Source organism: Camarhynchus parvulus, chromosome 8 (assembly GCF_901933205.1).
Source record: "Camarhynchus parvulus chromosome 8, STF_HiC, whole genome shotgun sequence".
In the NCBI taxonomy this organism is placed as follows: Eukaryota; Metazoa; Chordata; class Aves; order Passeriformes; family Thraupidae; genus Camarhynchus; species Camarhynchus parvulus.
Window position 1 is genome coordinate 618,991 of NC_044578.1, and position 16,346 is coordinate 635,336.

Here is a 16,346-nt window from a genome sequence, read left to right on the forward strand (position 1 = left end):
AAATGACAAAGACTCTCTTAGAAAGGCTTACCAGGACCCCTTTCTGCCCCAGGGAGGGTATTTCAATTCCCAGTTGGCTGTGCCCAGTTTAAAATCCAAGCTCTGCATCCAGGGGTTTCTGTCCCTGCTCCTCCAGGCAGGGAGGGCTGTGGCTGTTTCTCTTCTCTCAGCTGCAGGACATTGAGGCAGCACTGTTCCCCTCAGCACCCCCAGCCCAGGGCTCCCCAGAGTGCCAGGAATTGTGCTCAGCAGTCACAAAGAGCTCACCGTGCTCCCGGGGCTGCCTGTAAAACCAGGAAAGACAAGAGAGCTGTGAAAAATAAAAAAAATAAATAAAAATCTTGGTTGTGGTATATGAGTTATAGACATTTTCTTTTTGCTTTCTAGACTGATCAATGGTCAACAAGGAATCACTATTAAAAATTATAGTACAAGATCCCTTCTTACTGTTACCAATGTGACAGAAGAGCACTTTGGCAACTATACTTGTGTCGCTGCCAACAAGCTAGGGACGACCAATGCCAGCCTGCCTCTCAACCGTAAGTAACGGGGACGTGTGGCCAGAGCTCTGGTTGCTTCCTCCCGGCCCCAAGGGTCCCAGAGCCAGGAGGAGCAGAGTGTTTGTTCCCCCTGAGCACCTGGAAATGCCCCCGTGCCCGTCGGGGCTCGGCGTTCCGCGCATTCTGAGCTTGGGGTCCGTGCTTGGGGTCGGGGTCCGTGCTTGGGCTCTGTGCTTGGGCTCTGTGCTTGGGCTCTGTGCTGTGTTTTGGGGCATCAGGGGCTGTGGCTGTGCCAGCAATCCCAGCTAACCCACCCTGCCGTGGTGGTGCACAGTGGGCACAGGCAGAGCTTCCTGTGGTTCTGTGGTTCTGTGGTTCTGGTTCCTGCTCCCAACCCCAGGTCCCTATGGGAGCACTGCCAGCCAGGGGCAGAGATTTTCCAGCACGTTCCCAGGAGCAGCCTGAGCTGCAGAGCTGGGATGTGCCAGGGCTCTGTCCCACCTGGCCCGGCAGTGGCTGGTGCAGAGCAGAGCAGTCTCTTGGAGAAGACAGCGAGCAGTGTGAGAGGGGAAAAGCTGGATGCTCGGTGTGGAGGCTGCCCAAAGGGGCCCCAAGGTGCTGTTGGGGAGGGATTTTTAGCTGTGCCTTGGTGGCATTTCAGTGCTGCTGGGTGTTCAGCCATCTGCTGCTGGATCCAAAGGTGTTCCTGGCGCAGCTCTGGTGCTGCTCTGTTGTTCTGATGGTGATAAAAGAGAGACAAAACTCTGGGTGTATCCTACACGTAAAGACATTCCTCACTGCGTGGAAATGTAGAGTTTCAGTTGCTCAAATCCCACAATTACTGCCTTCCTTCCATGAAATTTCCTCCTCAGCCTACTCCCCATACGATGAGTGTTGTCAGGAAGCTCTGAATTCCTGCAGAAGAGATGTAACAGGCACAAAATAACAGGGAGCCTTTGCTGCCATTTATTTAATATTTCAGGGATCATTACCAAAGCGGGAACGACATTATGCTTATTTTAAACAGAAAATGCAAGTGAAAACAAAGGAATATTAAGCCAGAAGGAGCTGGAATTTGGTGTATTTGCAATTCAGAGCAGGTAGAAGGAAGGTCTGGCTTCATTTGAACAGAGCAGAGCTGAATCTGTCTCTGAGCTGCTGCCAGGATTTTTTCCATCTTAAATTGTAAGGTGCCTTGTAGCCACCCTTACAAAGCACTTTGAGAGGCAGAGGTTGAAAATGTCATAGAAGTACCAAGTGCATTGGTACAAATCATAAAAATAGATGTTCTCCATCATGAAAGAAAGGGGAGGTGGGGAGCAGAATGGTCTGAGAGAAAATTCTGGAAATCTGGGTCTGCTCCTGACCTCGGGAGGGAAATGGGGGGATGTTGGCTCAGAGGTCTGACTCAGAGAGCAAGCTTAAATGTCTTCTTTTATTCTGTGATTGTTTTAATCCAGCTCTCCAAGCAAGGAGAGCTGTCCTAAAGGTGGTGATCTGGGTTTTGGTTGGGAATGAGGATCATTTGGTGAAGTGTTTCCTCTGCTTATAATTTACATTAATATTATCTAGAAGCATTATCCCTTTAAAAAAAACGACAAAAACAAAAGGTAACAATAATTCTCAGGGTAGCAGCTTGTCAAGTGTGGACTCCTTAATCCTTGGTTGTGCTGCGAAGCTCTTGCATTTCACTTTGCTGGCAGGGAGAGTGGCCGTATGTGCTGGTTCAGGTACGTGCAGGGAGCTGCGAGCTCTGCCCGCCCGCCTGCAGCGCTCAGGAACCGAATGTGGGGCTCAGGGGAGCTCCATTGGCTACTGAGCAGGGCTGGAACAGAACTGCTGCCCTATTTCAGGGCCTGGGGCTGCGCTGGGGTCACACAGCCTGAGGTTCTTCACAAAACCTGGCAGTCCACAGGAAGCACCCTTGCCCTTTCCTAACAGCTGCCAGAGAAATTGCTTTTTACATGGCTGGTTCTGTGATCCAGAGGTGTTGCCGGTGTCCAGGTTCACACAGAATCCTTGGACATACTGCCAGTAACTAGGAAAACCCGTAAATAATAGTGAGAAGCTGCCCACGAGGTCAGGAGTGACATTGGGAAGGAGAAGGAGCCTTGTGAGAGGGATGTGGTGATATTTTCTGCGCTGATTTCATCGCAGGAGGACTTCCCTGAGCCAGCACCTGCCTGGTTGGTGGCACACGTTTGGAATCTTGTGTCCGCCCTGCGGAGGCACCAGAGCATGCCCTCCATTTCCATGTGCTGCTTGCCTCGTGTGCTTGTCTCTGCAGGAGATCCCTGACTGAACTCGTGCATTAACGCTCCCAGTGCAGGGGCTGCGTGTCAGAGACATAAATAACAGGAGTGTTCTCCCCCAGAGTAACGGTGTACATGGCCCTCAGAGCTCCCCAGAGGCACCAGAGCCCTGGGGCTGGCTCAGGGTCCCTGCAGAGGGAAGGGCCCTGCTGTGACCCCTCTGCTGACCCACAGCCCAGCACTGTCCCCACGGCCATTCCTGCAGGGCTGCTGCTCTGCCACACCTGGCAACCAGGACCAGAGCTCTGGGGGCTCCAGAGATCTCCTCAGCCGTGGAATGAGGTCTGGGAGGCCTTTTCCAGGCTGAATGGAGGGACCTGAGGGCACAGCCCTGCTGCTGTCCCCGCTCCTGGCAGGCGTTGCACTCGCTGCCTGTGACCAGAGAGCCTCCGCACTGTGGGCACCTCACAGCCCTGCTTCTTCCTCCTCTGGCACCTTTCCTGCGGGTTTTCCTGGCTGTTCCAGCCTGTGCAGCCCGGGGGGAGAAGGGAGAGGAGCAGGGTTTGCCAGGAAGGAGGGGAGCTCTCGGGGTTTGTGTTAGAGAGTCTCTTTCCCAGCCCTGAGATCGAAGAAGGAGTCAGGACTCTCTGGCTGTGGTTTCCAAGGTTGTTTATTCTCTGTTATCTATGACATTCTTTTCCTGACCTGCTGAGGTCTGTCCAGCAAGCTGGTCCGTGCCACACTGACCACCTCAGAGGTGGGGTTGTCTTTTTATACTAAAAACTCCGTGTACTTTATTTACAATAACTCCCCAATACCTGTCACCTATGTTAGACAGTGAGCTTCTACTCCAAACCAATCCAAAAGTGCCACCATCACCTGTCACTACAGGACAGCAAACAACACGAGCACACGCCACTGTTCTCAGGGTAAAAAGAGAAATTTATTTTCTGACTCCAGCATTTATAGATTTCCAAAAGTGACCCTGGATTGGAGGGTGACAGTGCCACCTCTCCAATGACACTGGACAAACCAGCAGCCCATCAGATTTCTTCTCCTCCATAAAAGAATGCAAACCAATGAGTTATTTACAGAAAGCGTGTGAGAAAGTTTGTTACAAGAATGTAAACATCAGAAGGCTTAGAAAATCTTCAAAAACCAGGGTGACAATCACTCAGAAGATGGAGGTTGAGAAGAAGAAAGAGGAAGGACAAGGCATGCCCAAATCCCTCCATCTTGGCTTCTGAACCCCCATTCTAAAACCCTCAAATTCCACTTTTCTATCTCATGACAAACTATCATTCTGCTTAAACTCCTGTGGCTTGCAAATCTTCACACAAAGTTGGCAATTGTTTCCATGGGTTGAAATCAAAGGCACAGGTGTCTTGGGCTTCGTGGCAGGGTCTCTGAGCCCCCAGGCAGGGGCTGTGCCCTGCAGGGCAGCCCAGGGGTGTGCTGGCTCTGGCAGGGCTGGGCTGTGGGCACAGGCGGGGCAGGGCAGTGCCCTGAGGTGGCTGTGCCCACAGTGTCCCTCTGCGCTCCTCTGCCAGCCCTGCCCTGCATCCCCCGTGGCATCTGTCCCTGCATCCCGGCCTGGGTGCGGGCAGCCTCGTCAGGAGTTTACCCAGGCTTCATTCATTAATTAATTAATGTGCTGGCACTGCCCTGCTCACAGCGTTCATCCCTGAACTCAGCAGTTCTGTTTTATTGACTGAGAAATCCCATCTCAGTGCCTTTGGGTCTGTGTCAGGTTCTGCTCAGTTTTAGCTGCACAGCTTTGCCTGGCCCACCAAATCTGACATTTCTGGAGAGAAATGCACTCTCCAGGGAAATTCCCTTTGTGTCCACAGTTTCTGCTGTTGTCCAATTACCTAAGAAAGATTTTGCTATTTTATCTCTCAAATACCAGCCTGGAAAGCAAATCAAATTTCAATTTGCATAGTTCTGTCTCAGCCAGGAGGGCTGGTCTGCATCAGAAAATATAATAGAAAAAATGTCTGTAGGTATATATATATTTATAAGCTTAAATGAAAATTCCTGTTCTCATTAGGAGCCTGCTGAAAGCCTGCTGCAGTCAGTCAGAGGACAGATATTGATTTAGCAAGCTTTGGATCCAGCCCAATGTCTCCAGGAGCCAGCACTGTGCAGAGAAGCGGTGCCCTGCAGCTCATTGTCCCTTCATCCCTCCCTGGGTGCTGCCCTGAGCTCCCCCAGCCCCTGCTGGGCCTCTCCCTCCCTCCTCCAAGGGGTGATGGACAGGGAATAGGTCTGAAACCCACTCCAGGAAATTGCAAACACTGTGTAAAGGGCTGCTGTTCCCAAAGGAAAAGAGCTCTGAGAGCTCCCAGCCAGCCCCAGAATTCCCAGATTCTGGCATTGCCAGCCAGGAAAACCTCCCTGCCCTCCCCTGTCCCCTGGGCCAGCGGCTCAGCTGAGCCAGAGCCCCCTGCCCTGGCAGGGCTGTTCCAGAGCACATTGCTGGAACTCTGCACCTTGCATTCATATATTCCAGAGAATGAGATAAATGGCCAGATCCCCCATTTGTGTAACTCATAACAATTCTGTTAAACGTTGGGTTTGAGCTCCTTCCATATGGGTGCCAAATGCTGCTCCAGGTAACAATTACCGAGAGTTATGAAGGAATTTTCTCTAAATCCATTTTCCAGCTTGAGCTTTATTATGAATTATATGACAATAAGTGACTGAGATGGGATGAGGCAGAAATAACCCGTTTGAGCAAGGCCAGGAACACAAGTTTCTCCTTGACATGTAGCAGAAATTTAAAGGCCTGGCAGTGGATCAGGGAAAAATCAAACAAAAATCAATGACAAGCCCCAGGGTCTTTGCTGTGGCTTTTTGCTGAAGTTGCTCCCAATGCTCTGGTTTGTTCCATTTGTGTTTGTATGCACAAATGTTGCAGTTACCCACAGCTCACGGGGTTCAGACCCCTCTTCTTGCCCACCTGGTTAAATCAGAGGGGTTGAAGCATGGCCAAATCTTCATCTCAAGTGTCAGTTAATTATCATAAAATCCTGGAATACCCTGGGTGGGGAGGGACCCACGGTGATCACTGACCCAGCTCCTGGCCCTGCACACACCCCAGAGTCCCCCTTGTCCATGAGAGTGTGCTCCAAACAATGGTTAAAACATTTAATCCCCTGCCTGTGCCCCCTCAGGGTGAGAAACACCCATGGGCAGAGCTTGCTGTACCTCGAGTTTCTTCTCAGAGCACAAAACGTCAAAGTAAACGAAAAAAATTGAAAATCCAAAGAATACCTTGTGTAACAAATGGGATGAAGACAAGAAGTGCTATAAATAGCACTATAAATAATGATATAGATTTATTTTACAGTCTGGAACACAAACTTCAGCTTGGCCTCAAAACTTGGGGAGGAGGGAGGGAGGAGGCTCAGAAAGGGGAGACAGGAACAGAGGAGGGAACATCCCCAGGTGAAGGGCCTGAAGGCAATTACCATCTCTCGTGGGCAAGAAAAGTGGGTTATTGGAATATTGATGGAGGTGCATCGGGAAGTTTTCTCATAACCCAGGCCCAGGAGAGAGTCACTACCCTGATCAGAGGCCAATTCTCAACCAATGCAGAGCACTCCTTCATTAGGAGGTTATTAAGTGCAGAACTTATTTTCATACCCAATTGTTGAGCAAAGCTCAGGGGGCTTTACAAAGGAATTAGTTATTGATCAGGGATATCCTGAGTTTTCAGAGAGATCAGAAAATAGATTTTAAACCCAAGACTTTGGTATTTAAGCAAATAATATAACAGGTTGGAAAATACCAAAACTGAAGTCATTTCCCAGACAAATTCTGGGTTAATTGACAAAAGCATTTGCTTAAACCCAAACATTTACCTGTAAATTTTGTGTGCTTCTACCGAGTCAAGTGTTTGTAATTTGGGGATTACCAGAAAATGCAGAGAGATGGTGATTCCAGAGCTTCACTGCACCTTCCTGGGAGCTGCTGTGAGTTCTGGGCACTGGGGCAGCTGAAGGAAAGGAGGAAGGGGAAAAAAATAAATCATTTTATTTTATTTTATTTTATTTTTTGGCTGCAAGAAAGCTAAAAATAACTTCAGAGGTTTAAAAATGAGAGTTTTTCAGTGAGCCCACACTAGAAGCACTAATTAACCTCTGTGCTGAACCACAGAGGTAACAAAATGCTGAGGTGCCTCAACGAGCCTCGAAAATCAAGAGCTCAATTACTGCTAGCCTTAATTCCTCCTCCAGGTTTATGTGTGGAGATTTGGACTGGATTTACAATAATAAATTGAGCATAAAAGCTTTCTCTTCTCAGGGCTCTTCCAAGCCTCTGGCATCAGAGGCTTTGATTTGTGATATCAGAACTATTCACAGAAAAGCGCCTGTAATGAATTTTTCAGAAACTTCCTTTTTTCCCCCCACATATCTCAAGTAACAAAGCTGATTTCCTGACTTTTAAATGTCCTGCCATGAAGCACCTAGAGAAATAACCAGAATTTTCCTGTGGTGGAAGACGCTGTTCCTGTAGAGACCATTTCTTATAAATTGCCCTGATATTCAGATTTTTAGGCTTGGCAATATTTGGATTTACTAACTTTATTCAAAAATAAAACACAAGCATGAGGACTGGATCATTTAGATTCTGTTAATTTATTCAGTTAAAATTATATTCCAAGGGAAGGAAGAGAAATTTTAAATTGCTGGGGATGTGAGGAAGAAAGGAGCAAATCTCATGGAGTGGCTGCACCCTATGACGGTGTAGCAGCTTTAATTTAGGCAATAAATTGTCTATTTTTCAGCCCTTTTTCCGAGGCTGGTGCTGAGCTGTCCAGGGTGCTGCAGGTACGTGAGGAAATGCCTGCAGCAATGGGAAATCTGAGTCAGGATCGAGCTGGGCTTATCTGAATCAAGGGGGACATAAATGTGGGTTTTGTTGGGTTATTTTGTTGGGGTTTTTTAATGTAATTTTACAGCCAGAGATAGTTCTGTTCATTTCTTCATCTTCTCCATCAAGGTAATTCAAATTATTCATCTTAATCAAGCACTGAGTTAAAAAATGGGCTCCTGCTAGTATCAGAGCAGAATGTTGTATGAGGGATGCCTGGTTCCAAGCTGTGCTTTTGGAAGTGCCTTTGCAGAGCCCTGAGGGTTTCCCCAGGCCTGGTTCCGAGCAGGCTGTGCTCATCCCTGCTCTGTGTTCCAGGACAGCTGTGCCACAGGAGGCAGCTGTGCCTCCCTGGGGCTCGCCTGGCCCTGCACTAACCCACACCAGGGTTCATTGCTGGGCTCCTCTCCGCCCCTGCCCTGCCGCACCGCGCCTGTGTCGCAGACATCTTTTATGGAAAACCCTTTCCTTAGGAGTTTTCCTCCTGAGAAGCTGAGAGGCCTCAGGAACAAAATGTAAACATTGATTATCTGCTGCTGTATAATGCAACAAGTAATCTGTGATTGGCTCATGTTGGTTGTTTGTAATTAATGGCCAATCACAGCCCAGCTGGCTCGGACTCTCTGTCCAAGACACAAGGTTTGGTTATCATTCTTTCTTTTTCTATTCTTAGCTAGCCTTCTGATGAAATCCTTTCTTCTATTCTTTTAGTATAGTTTTAATGTAATATGTATCATAAAATAATAAATCAAATCTTCTAAAACATAAAGTCAAATTCTCATCCCTTCCCTCAGCCTGAGACCCCTGTGAACCTGGTCACACACCTGGAAATTCAGATTCATTCTTCAGTCCCAGATGCTCCAGGCCCTTGCTCAGCTCCAGGAGCTCCTGTCCCTGCTGTGCTGAGGGACAGAGCTGGGCACAGCACCCAGAGGTGCCTCCAGGGCTGGGCATACAGCAGGATAATCTGTTCCTTCTTAAACTCTAACTCCATCTTAATTAATCTCCTTTCACAGAAATTGTAGTCATTTCATGAATCTCATCATGACATGGGCACATCTCCCGTGTAATTTATAGAGATTGTAATGATTCATTTGATAGGCATTGTCTGTGGATTTCGGCTCGTCAGGGATCAGCAGAGCTATAATTACACAGTAATTACTAAATAAGTTATTCACAAATTGCTGTGCCAGTGAAAGCAAATAGCAGAGCACTGGAAGAGTTTCCAGCTCCGGGCACGTGTTCGGCCCGTGCAGGGAGTGTGGGGCTGGGGCATGCTCTGAGGGGCTGGGAATCCACGGAGAATGAGGGAGACAGGGCTGGGAATCCATGGATCCCGTGGCTGGGACACGGGGCAGTGATGCCCGGAGGAGCTGGAGCAGAGGCTAGATGGAGTTAAGGGGAATAAAGTGGATATTCATGGAAGGGCCTCCAAAGGCCTCACCCTGGCAGTACCCGAGCCACAGTCATGGCTCTGCCTGGATGGCTCCAAGATGGGAGCAAAAGTGGGCTTGGTCACGAGATCTCACATTTTTATAAGTTTCAGTCCATTTCCATGCCAGAGCCAACTGTCCAATTAATAGCTTCAAATGATGAAGTTTCACGCTCCTTGCCTGCCTGCCGTTGTTTATGCTCTGGGCCTGAAACTTGAAGAGATTGTCCTTGAGTCTCCAGCTGGAGCAGGATTGTTTTGTGAAAAGATCCTAGTAACATTAATATAAAGCTAAAAGCTGCACACCAAAACAGACCAGGAAAACTTAACCCCCAAGGTATCAGTTTTGGCAGAATTGTTCCCTGGCAGGGTGGGCAGGGGCTGGGATGGGGTTCCCAGAGCAGCTGTGGCTGCCCATGGATCCCTGGCAGTGCCCAAGGCCAGGCTGGACACTGGGTTTGGAGCCACCTGGGATGATGGGAAGTGTCCCTGCCATCTCAGGGGTGGGAATGGATGGGATTTGAGTCCCTGCAGCCCAGTGTGAGCTGCTGGGTCACCCCTGCAGCTGGGCTTGGCACAGGGGGCTCCCAGCCCTGCCCCGGGGCAGTGACACACGAGTCTCTGTGCCCCAGCACCTGCCCCTCGCAGGTGTCCCCTGCTGCAGCATCTCCAGGGGCTGTTCTGCCGTGTTCATCTCCAGAAACACACTGACAGTTGTGCAGATTTAAAGAGTGACCTCTGAGAACAGGAATATCATTACTGGCAGTCAGAGCAGTGCTAATCATATGTTTCCGAGCAGGAAAATGCTAACAGATTTCCAGGTCTGCATTATTCATGAGCTTCCATTTATCCATATGAATGAAAGACCAAGCTCAAAGGACACGGCCAACTTTGTCACTTTTTCTTCATTTTGTTATGGTCTCAACAGCTGTAAAAATCATTAAAGCAGCAGTTTCCCTGGAAGAATGTGAAATGGGGAATGAGGACCAGTAAGCAAATATTGTTTATCCTTTAGAACAGTGTACCTTGAATAACTAAGTCAAAGCATTGTCTTTCATGTCCCTTTGGTGACGCAGACACATCCAAATGTGTGAGATTCAGTGGGTTTCTCCCTTCCTGGCCTGCTCTGGTTTAGGTTTTCTCTGAGCTGTGCTTGGCAGGAGCCTCTCCAGGCACACCTCTGTGGGGTGCAAGTGCTGGGGGGCCTTCAGAAACCTGTAAAGGTCTCACAGCTCACTTTTATTTCTCAAATCTGACAAAATCCATCATTAATTCAGTAGATTTTTTTCTTTCTGTGTTGCACATTTTCATTTTTCATGGTTTGGTTCTGTAAATACGGATGCAAGTGTGCCTTCACATTAGTGGGTATATTTTTGTGGTACTCAAAAAGCGGCCTGCAAATGAATGGCTGCTTTTGCCAGCATCCATTTGCTGAGGACAAAGTTCCCTGATTTATTCATTTATTCAAAATACAGGCAGTCCTGCGAAAGGTAAAGCCTTGAGCATATACCAGTGTCTTATAGATGCGAAATTGTTGTGAGAGTGAGGAAGGAAACGGCATATTTTTACTGCCAAGAGAATAAAATGTGTGACCTTTAATTAAAATATTATTTTGAATGTTTTAATTAAAATATAAATTTGTCAGTTGCTGGTTCACACACACACACATAACACCGCCCCTCACATTTAAATTAAATTTAATTCAATTTAACTAAATTAAATTAAATTAATTTTTTCACTACTAAATCATTCATCCTACATAAAACATGATGGTTCACTCTGGAACTCATTAAAAAATAAATAAATAAAAAAGCTTTTAGTAGACTGGAGCATTAAAACAATGTGTTTAGTATCTTTCTCTGCCTTTGCATAAAGAAATTCCATCTGAATTTAAGTCAAATTTGAAATCCATCCCATTGTGCTGCCAGGTGAGAACAAGTCTGGGACTCGGGGCTGGAGTCCACAAACCTGGAGCCTCTTAGAAATTGCCTTCCATTGGACTTCTTTTACAACAGGGCACAAAAAGCTGTCAAGAATGTGGTTTTCTACAGCCTTAGAAATATTTGAATATTTATTGAGAAGCCCCTGCTATCAAGCCAAACAATCAGCTGGAGGTGTAGAGGATGGAGTGAGAAAACTCCCTGGCAATTTCAGCCCTCAAACTTCAAGTTCACAATTATTATTTTTTTAACGTCTCACCGGTGTAGCGCTATTAAATATTTATCATCCTGTAATAAAAGAATAAACCATTTAAATAAAATAAACCATTACGAGGCAATTAAGGTGTAATAACTCAAACCTGCAGAAAAGCTCTAATTGTAATTGCAAAATATTAAGGGTGAGAGAAAGACACAGAATAAATTAAGGTCACGTCTCTGCCCCATCCACTCAGAATTTCCATCCCAAAGATTTATTATGAAGTGTTTTTCCATTTTTTGTGGTACTCCAACAGGCTCTGGCTTCCCTGGGCTTAAAGACCTCGATTTCACAATAAATCATTAATCTTTTACAAAGCTGATGAAGCCTGGGGGAGATTAGCTTAAATAAACCCAGTTAATTATCAAAGGTCATAAATGGAAGCAGTTATGAGCATTTTTTTAATTAACTAATGAGTTGGTATTTAACTGCCAGTTGTGTTTTGGTCCAGTTATTGATTCCTCTGAGTCGAAATATCAAAGTCAAACAATTGTACTGATGCAGATGGAAATGAAAGAAGCTTTTTGCATTCTCCAGCTGGGAAATGTTCTCCTTGGGACCCTCCCAGCCACACCACCGTGGGCACCCCAGGGCTCTGGCAGGCTGGGGAAGGTGCTCGTTCCCTGGGGAGCCTGGGCAGTGCCCAGCACCCTCTGAGGGCAGCACCTCACCTGGTGCCCACCCTAAACCTGCCCTGACAATCCCTGAGGAGTGGCGGAGACCACAGCCACCAGTGAGGGGCTGCAGAAAGCACTGGAACATTCCAGAGTCTCTATTCCTTGGAAAACAGGTTGGATGTTCTGCCACTGAAACAGAGAAGAATTAATTGCACTGAGAATTCATTACAGCACTGCTTTTTCATTCCCCAAACCAGAAATTAGGTGTGGCTTTACTCACAGTAAAGCACATTTTTCACTTTTAAAACCTGGTATCCTCCTAGCAGCTTTAATTGCTCCAAACACGACAGTTTGGTTTTGGACCAGCTGCAGAGTGATAAAATAAGGTGCCACTGTAACAGAAAGTTTGGCAGCTTTAACTCTAGATCTGGTCCCAGGGATGGGCTGGTGCTGAGCTGGTGCTGGGAGAGGGCTCCAGGGAAATGGAAAAGGGCACAGGTTAATGGAATGGAATGGAATGGAATGGAATGGAATGGAATGGAATGGAATGGAATGGAATGGAATGGAATGGAATAGGATAGGAAGGATCTGTGACGCCCTGGGCAGTGCCCAGGCTGCTCTGGCTCTGCTGGGAGCTGCTCCTGACGTGGATGGTGTCTCTGGTGGCACAGGCTCTCCTCTCCTGGCACAGGCTGAGATCACTGCTGTGCCCTTTGCTGAGCTCCCCCTGCTCTCGGGGGGATGAAATTTGGGTTTTTCCATGGACAGGAGCTGGGGGCAGTGCTCTGCTCCCTCTGTAGTCCCTGCCCAAATTTCCTCCTCGCAGGAGCCAGGGTTTGTTCCAGGAGCTCTGGGGAGGAGCGGTGTGAGCACAGCCAGGCTGCAGACGTGCACATCCCCACTGGAGTTCTGGAGGAATCTGCCCTGAATTTGTTCCCTTTGCTGTGCAAACAGGGGCTGAGGCATCGCTGCCTTCCTAACCACGTACAAGGATGCTTGCTGGGCAAATAATTACAAGTAATTGGCCCCTGGTAAACTGAAAGTCAGGGTTTATTTACTTGCTTGTTTTTACCTGCCTGTATCCTCTACGAGCTCCTTGCAGCTCATATTTTCCCAAGCCCTGGATGTCAGGAAGCTGCAGCTGTGGGTCCTGCCCTCCTCGAGCACATCTGTAATTCTCAGTCCCGCTGTCCTCCCCTGCCTGGGAATTTACTGTTGTTTTGACAATTTTATGTGCAAACATATTTAAATCCCTCTGACCTCAGCCTCCTGAGCTGATTGAATTTTGCTTTAACTTTGGTCTGGCAATTTCCATTCCCATGTTTTTATGCAGAATGCCAGGGTTTCAGCTTGTGATAAAGCGGAGACAAAAATAGGTTTGGGTCCGTGCTGAATTTCTGTGTGTGAGCAGAGGGGCTCTCGTTTCTCTCAGGGCACCTCATTCCCTCACTGTGTGGTTGGGGGGACATGGTGCTGTTTAACTTGCACTTTATGGTCTCAGAGGTCTCTTCCAGCCCTGGTGATTGTGCAGTCTCTGGGGGCAGGGAGTGCCTTCCTCAGGTTTGCTTTGCTGGTTCTCTTCCTGTTCTGGCTTTCCCAGACAGGGCCTTTTTGCAGCCAATTCCTTTTGTTCCCTGTAATTTGCCTCCTTGTGCTCCCCTTTCATGGGATGGTGTCCCACTCTGATAAGAGGTTTTCTCTGCCAGCTCTTTTCTGCCGGCCTGGGATCAGAGAGGAATTTCTGGATACAATCTCTGTGCCTCTGGTAAAAGGCAGTGCTAAACGTCCTTGACATTTAACCTCACCTCCCTGGCCCAGCTGTCTGTAGTGCTGACACTCTCCAGAGGTTTCCCTTCTGAGGATTAGAGCTGCAGCTACAAATCCCCGGGGTTTGTTCTCCCTCTCCATTTAAACCCTCTCAGGTGCTGCCTGTCGGGGTCATTTCCAGCATTAGATCTGGCTCACCACCCCCAACCAAAAGTGATTTTAAGGAGAACAGCAGCCTTTACTTTACTCCCATGACAAGGTGCTAGGGATTCCTGCACCCACATTTCCCAGCAGGGCTGGGCAGCCACACCAGCACCTGCCAGAGCATTTCCCTGGTGCTGCGGGGCAGGTTTAGTTTGGATATGAGGGAGAATCCCTTCACTGAGGAGTTCAGGCCAGGAAGTCAATCAGGAGCTTGGGGCATTGGTGCATTCAGAGCTGGGCAGAAATCCCCAGTCCTCCAGGTGTGTCTGGCAGCCAGGGATGCTGTGCCAGTATCCCTGTGCCCAGAACATCCCTGGTTTTGTGTTTTTGAACCCAGCCTGACTTTGGCGAGCTGGGTTTGGCTGCGCTCTGCCCAGAGGAGGTGGCTCTGCAGGGCACCCAGATCCTGCACGGGCACAGCAGCAGCTGCTGGGCACTCGCTGCTCCTCCAAAGCCCCAAAGCTCAGCTCCAGGAGAACTCCCCAGTGCAGCCACGGAACGGCACAGAGAGTCCTGGGTTTCCATTACACTTGCAGATTGCTTCTCCACAAGCACCCTTGGAAACCTGAGCAGTCCTGACACCGTAGGAGGGGGGTCCCAGGAAAGTGCGGTGCAGATAGTGCCGCTCTTGCCCACGCAGCCCTGCCTCCCAGTGCTCCCGAGGAGTCATTAACAAATTTTAATTTGAATGAACCAGCCTAGCGTGCTCCTACAGAACCAGCTGGTTTTGTTTTCTCTCTGTAGACCTGAACATTTTCATGAATAAAGATTTGCAAAGAGTTTCAGAACTTGAAACTAGAAATAGATCCGTCTCTCCAATGCCTTGATCTAATAATGTGTTTAAAAATGAGATTTTTTGCAAGAATAATACACGAAATCACCGCCCTCGCTTCCAGCGTCAGTGCTGGCAGGAATCTGTGACTTTATGCTACCTTAAGCACCTATAATTAAGTCTAGATCTGATGTTTCCCGGGGAGACACGATCCCAGCACAACCCCTGCTGGTTTGGGTAGGGTATTTGCTTTTTAATGAAATATTGTACTGACTGTGTTAATTTGCCTGATTGTTGGAAAGAATGGTCCTCATCTGCAGCAAGAGGAACTTTCCCTTTCCTAGCAAGACACAGTCATGAGGATTGACTCCTAAATTCCCAACAAAAAGATGCTGTTAACCTAAGGTAGCCGGAAAAATAACTTTTGTCCTTATTGCACAACACATTTGAGCCAGTTTGAGCATTATCCATGAGGAGCAGGCTGTAATTGCTCAGAACATGAAGGTCTGGGAGAAGTTAAGGAGCACTAAATCAAATTATTGTCACACTTTTAAAGCAGCCATTAAAATACGAAATCGATGGAGTCTTGATAGGTTTTTGTTTTCTCTGAGTCTCTTGTTGGACCCCAATTCCTGTTTCTCCTGCTGAAGGCAGGGTTCATCTGTTCCAGGGGAACATTTTGGGGTGGGAGCGTTTGCTGTGCTGAGTTTCCCTTTTCCTCACATTGAGTTTTCTTTTCCCCTCATGCAGAATTTTCCTTTTTCTCTCATGCTGACTTTCCCTTTTCCCTCAGGTTGAGTTTCCCTTTTCCCTTCATTTTGAGTTTCCCTTTTCCGTGTGTTGAGTTTCCCTTTTTCCCTGTGCTGAGGTTCCCTTTTCCCCTCATGTTGAGTTTCCTTCTTCCCTCGTGTGGAATTTTCCTTTTTCCCTCGTGCTGAGTGATGTGGGATATCAGGGACAGAGCCATCTGTCCACAGCACTTCACTGCTCCTGCCCCTGCACTGGGGTGGGAAACCTGAAACCCTTTTCATGCTGAAGGAGTCACCAACTTCATGGATTTTAATGCCAATTAAAAGTGTAACACAGCTCAAATTCCATTTCACTTTTACAACGTGCTTTGGGTTCATCAGCACCCACGGTGTGTTTGTCAAGGTGTTGAATAATTGGCTTTAAGGCTGGAAACATTCATCTGCATTAGCAGAAGTTTAGCAGTTGGCTAAAGAAACTTCATAACTTTTTATTTGGGGAAATATTTGTCTGCTATTTCTCTTGGACTCGTGTTTGCACAGTATTAACCTGAAAAGCAATTTTAGGTGGGAAATAAAAACAAACTCAGAATTGGCCAGGAGCTGGTGTGTGCTCAGCCATTCCCTGCACATCCCTGCTTGTCAACTCACTCCCATTTTTTTTCATTACTTTCTTGTTATAGTCAAGATATGGTCAATGATCTTTTGAGCTTGGTAATTTTGTTAAACCTTTTTTATGAGCAGTATTGAATTGCTGCATTGAGATGGGAGCTTGCTTCCGTGCAAGATTAATTGGGACCGGTATTTCATTTTGCATAGCGCTATTCAAAGCTAATAAAAAGGCCCAGAATAATGAATTCTAAAGTCAAATTATAATGAAAAGCCACAGGTGATTGTTTCATTAGGCTGGATGCCGGAGAACTGTGTCTTCTCTTAACTTTGCCTGTTTGTATTGGTTGCCCTGGGGGAAGTAAACAACTTC

The 16,346-nt window shown here is 47.5% G+C and overlaps 1 protein-coding gene across 5 annotated transcripts in view; it reads left to right on the top strand.

Moving 5' to 3' along the window:
• NEGR1 (neuronal growth regulator 1) overlaps positions 1–16,346 on the top strand; it is a 171,975-nt gene that overhangs the window by 133,386 nt on the left and 22,243 nt on the right. For 2 of the 5 annotated variants that reach the window (XM_030953651.1, XM_030953652.1), the window contains exon 6: positions 388–539. The exons of the other annotated variants lie outside the window; for them this stretch is intronic. In XM_030953651.1, the coding sequence (XP_030809511.1) occupies positions 388–539 (152 nt within the window). The remainder of the gene's footprint in view (positions 1–387; positions 540–16,346) is intronic. 5 annotated transcript variants of the gene reach the window in all.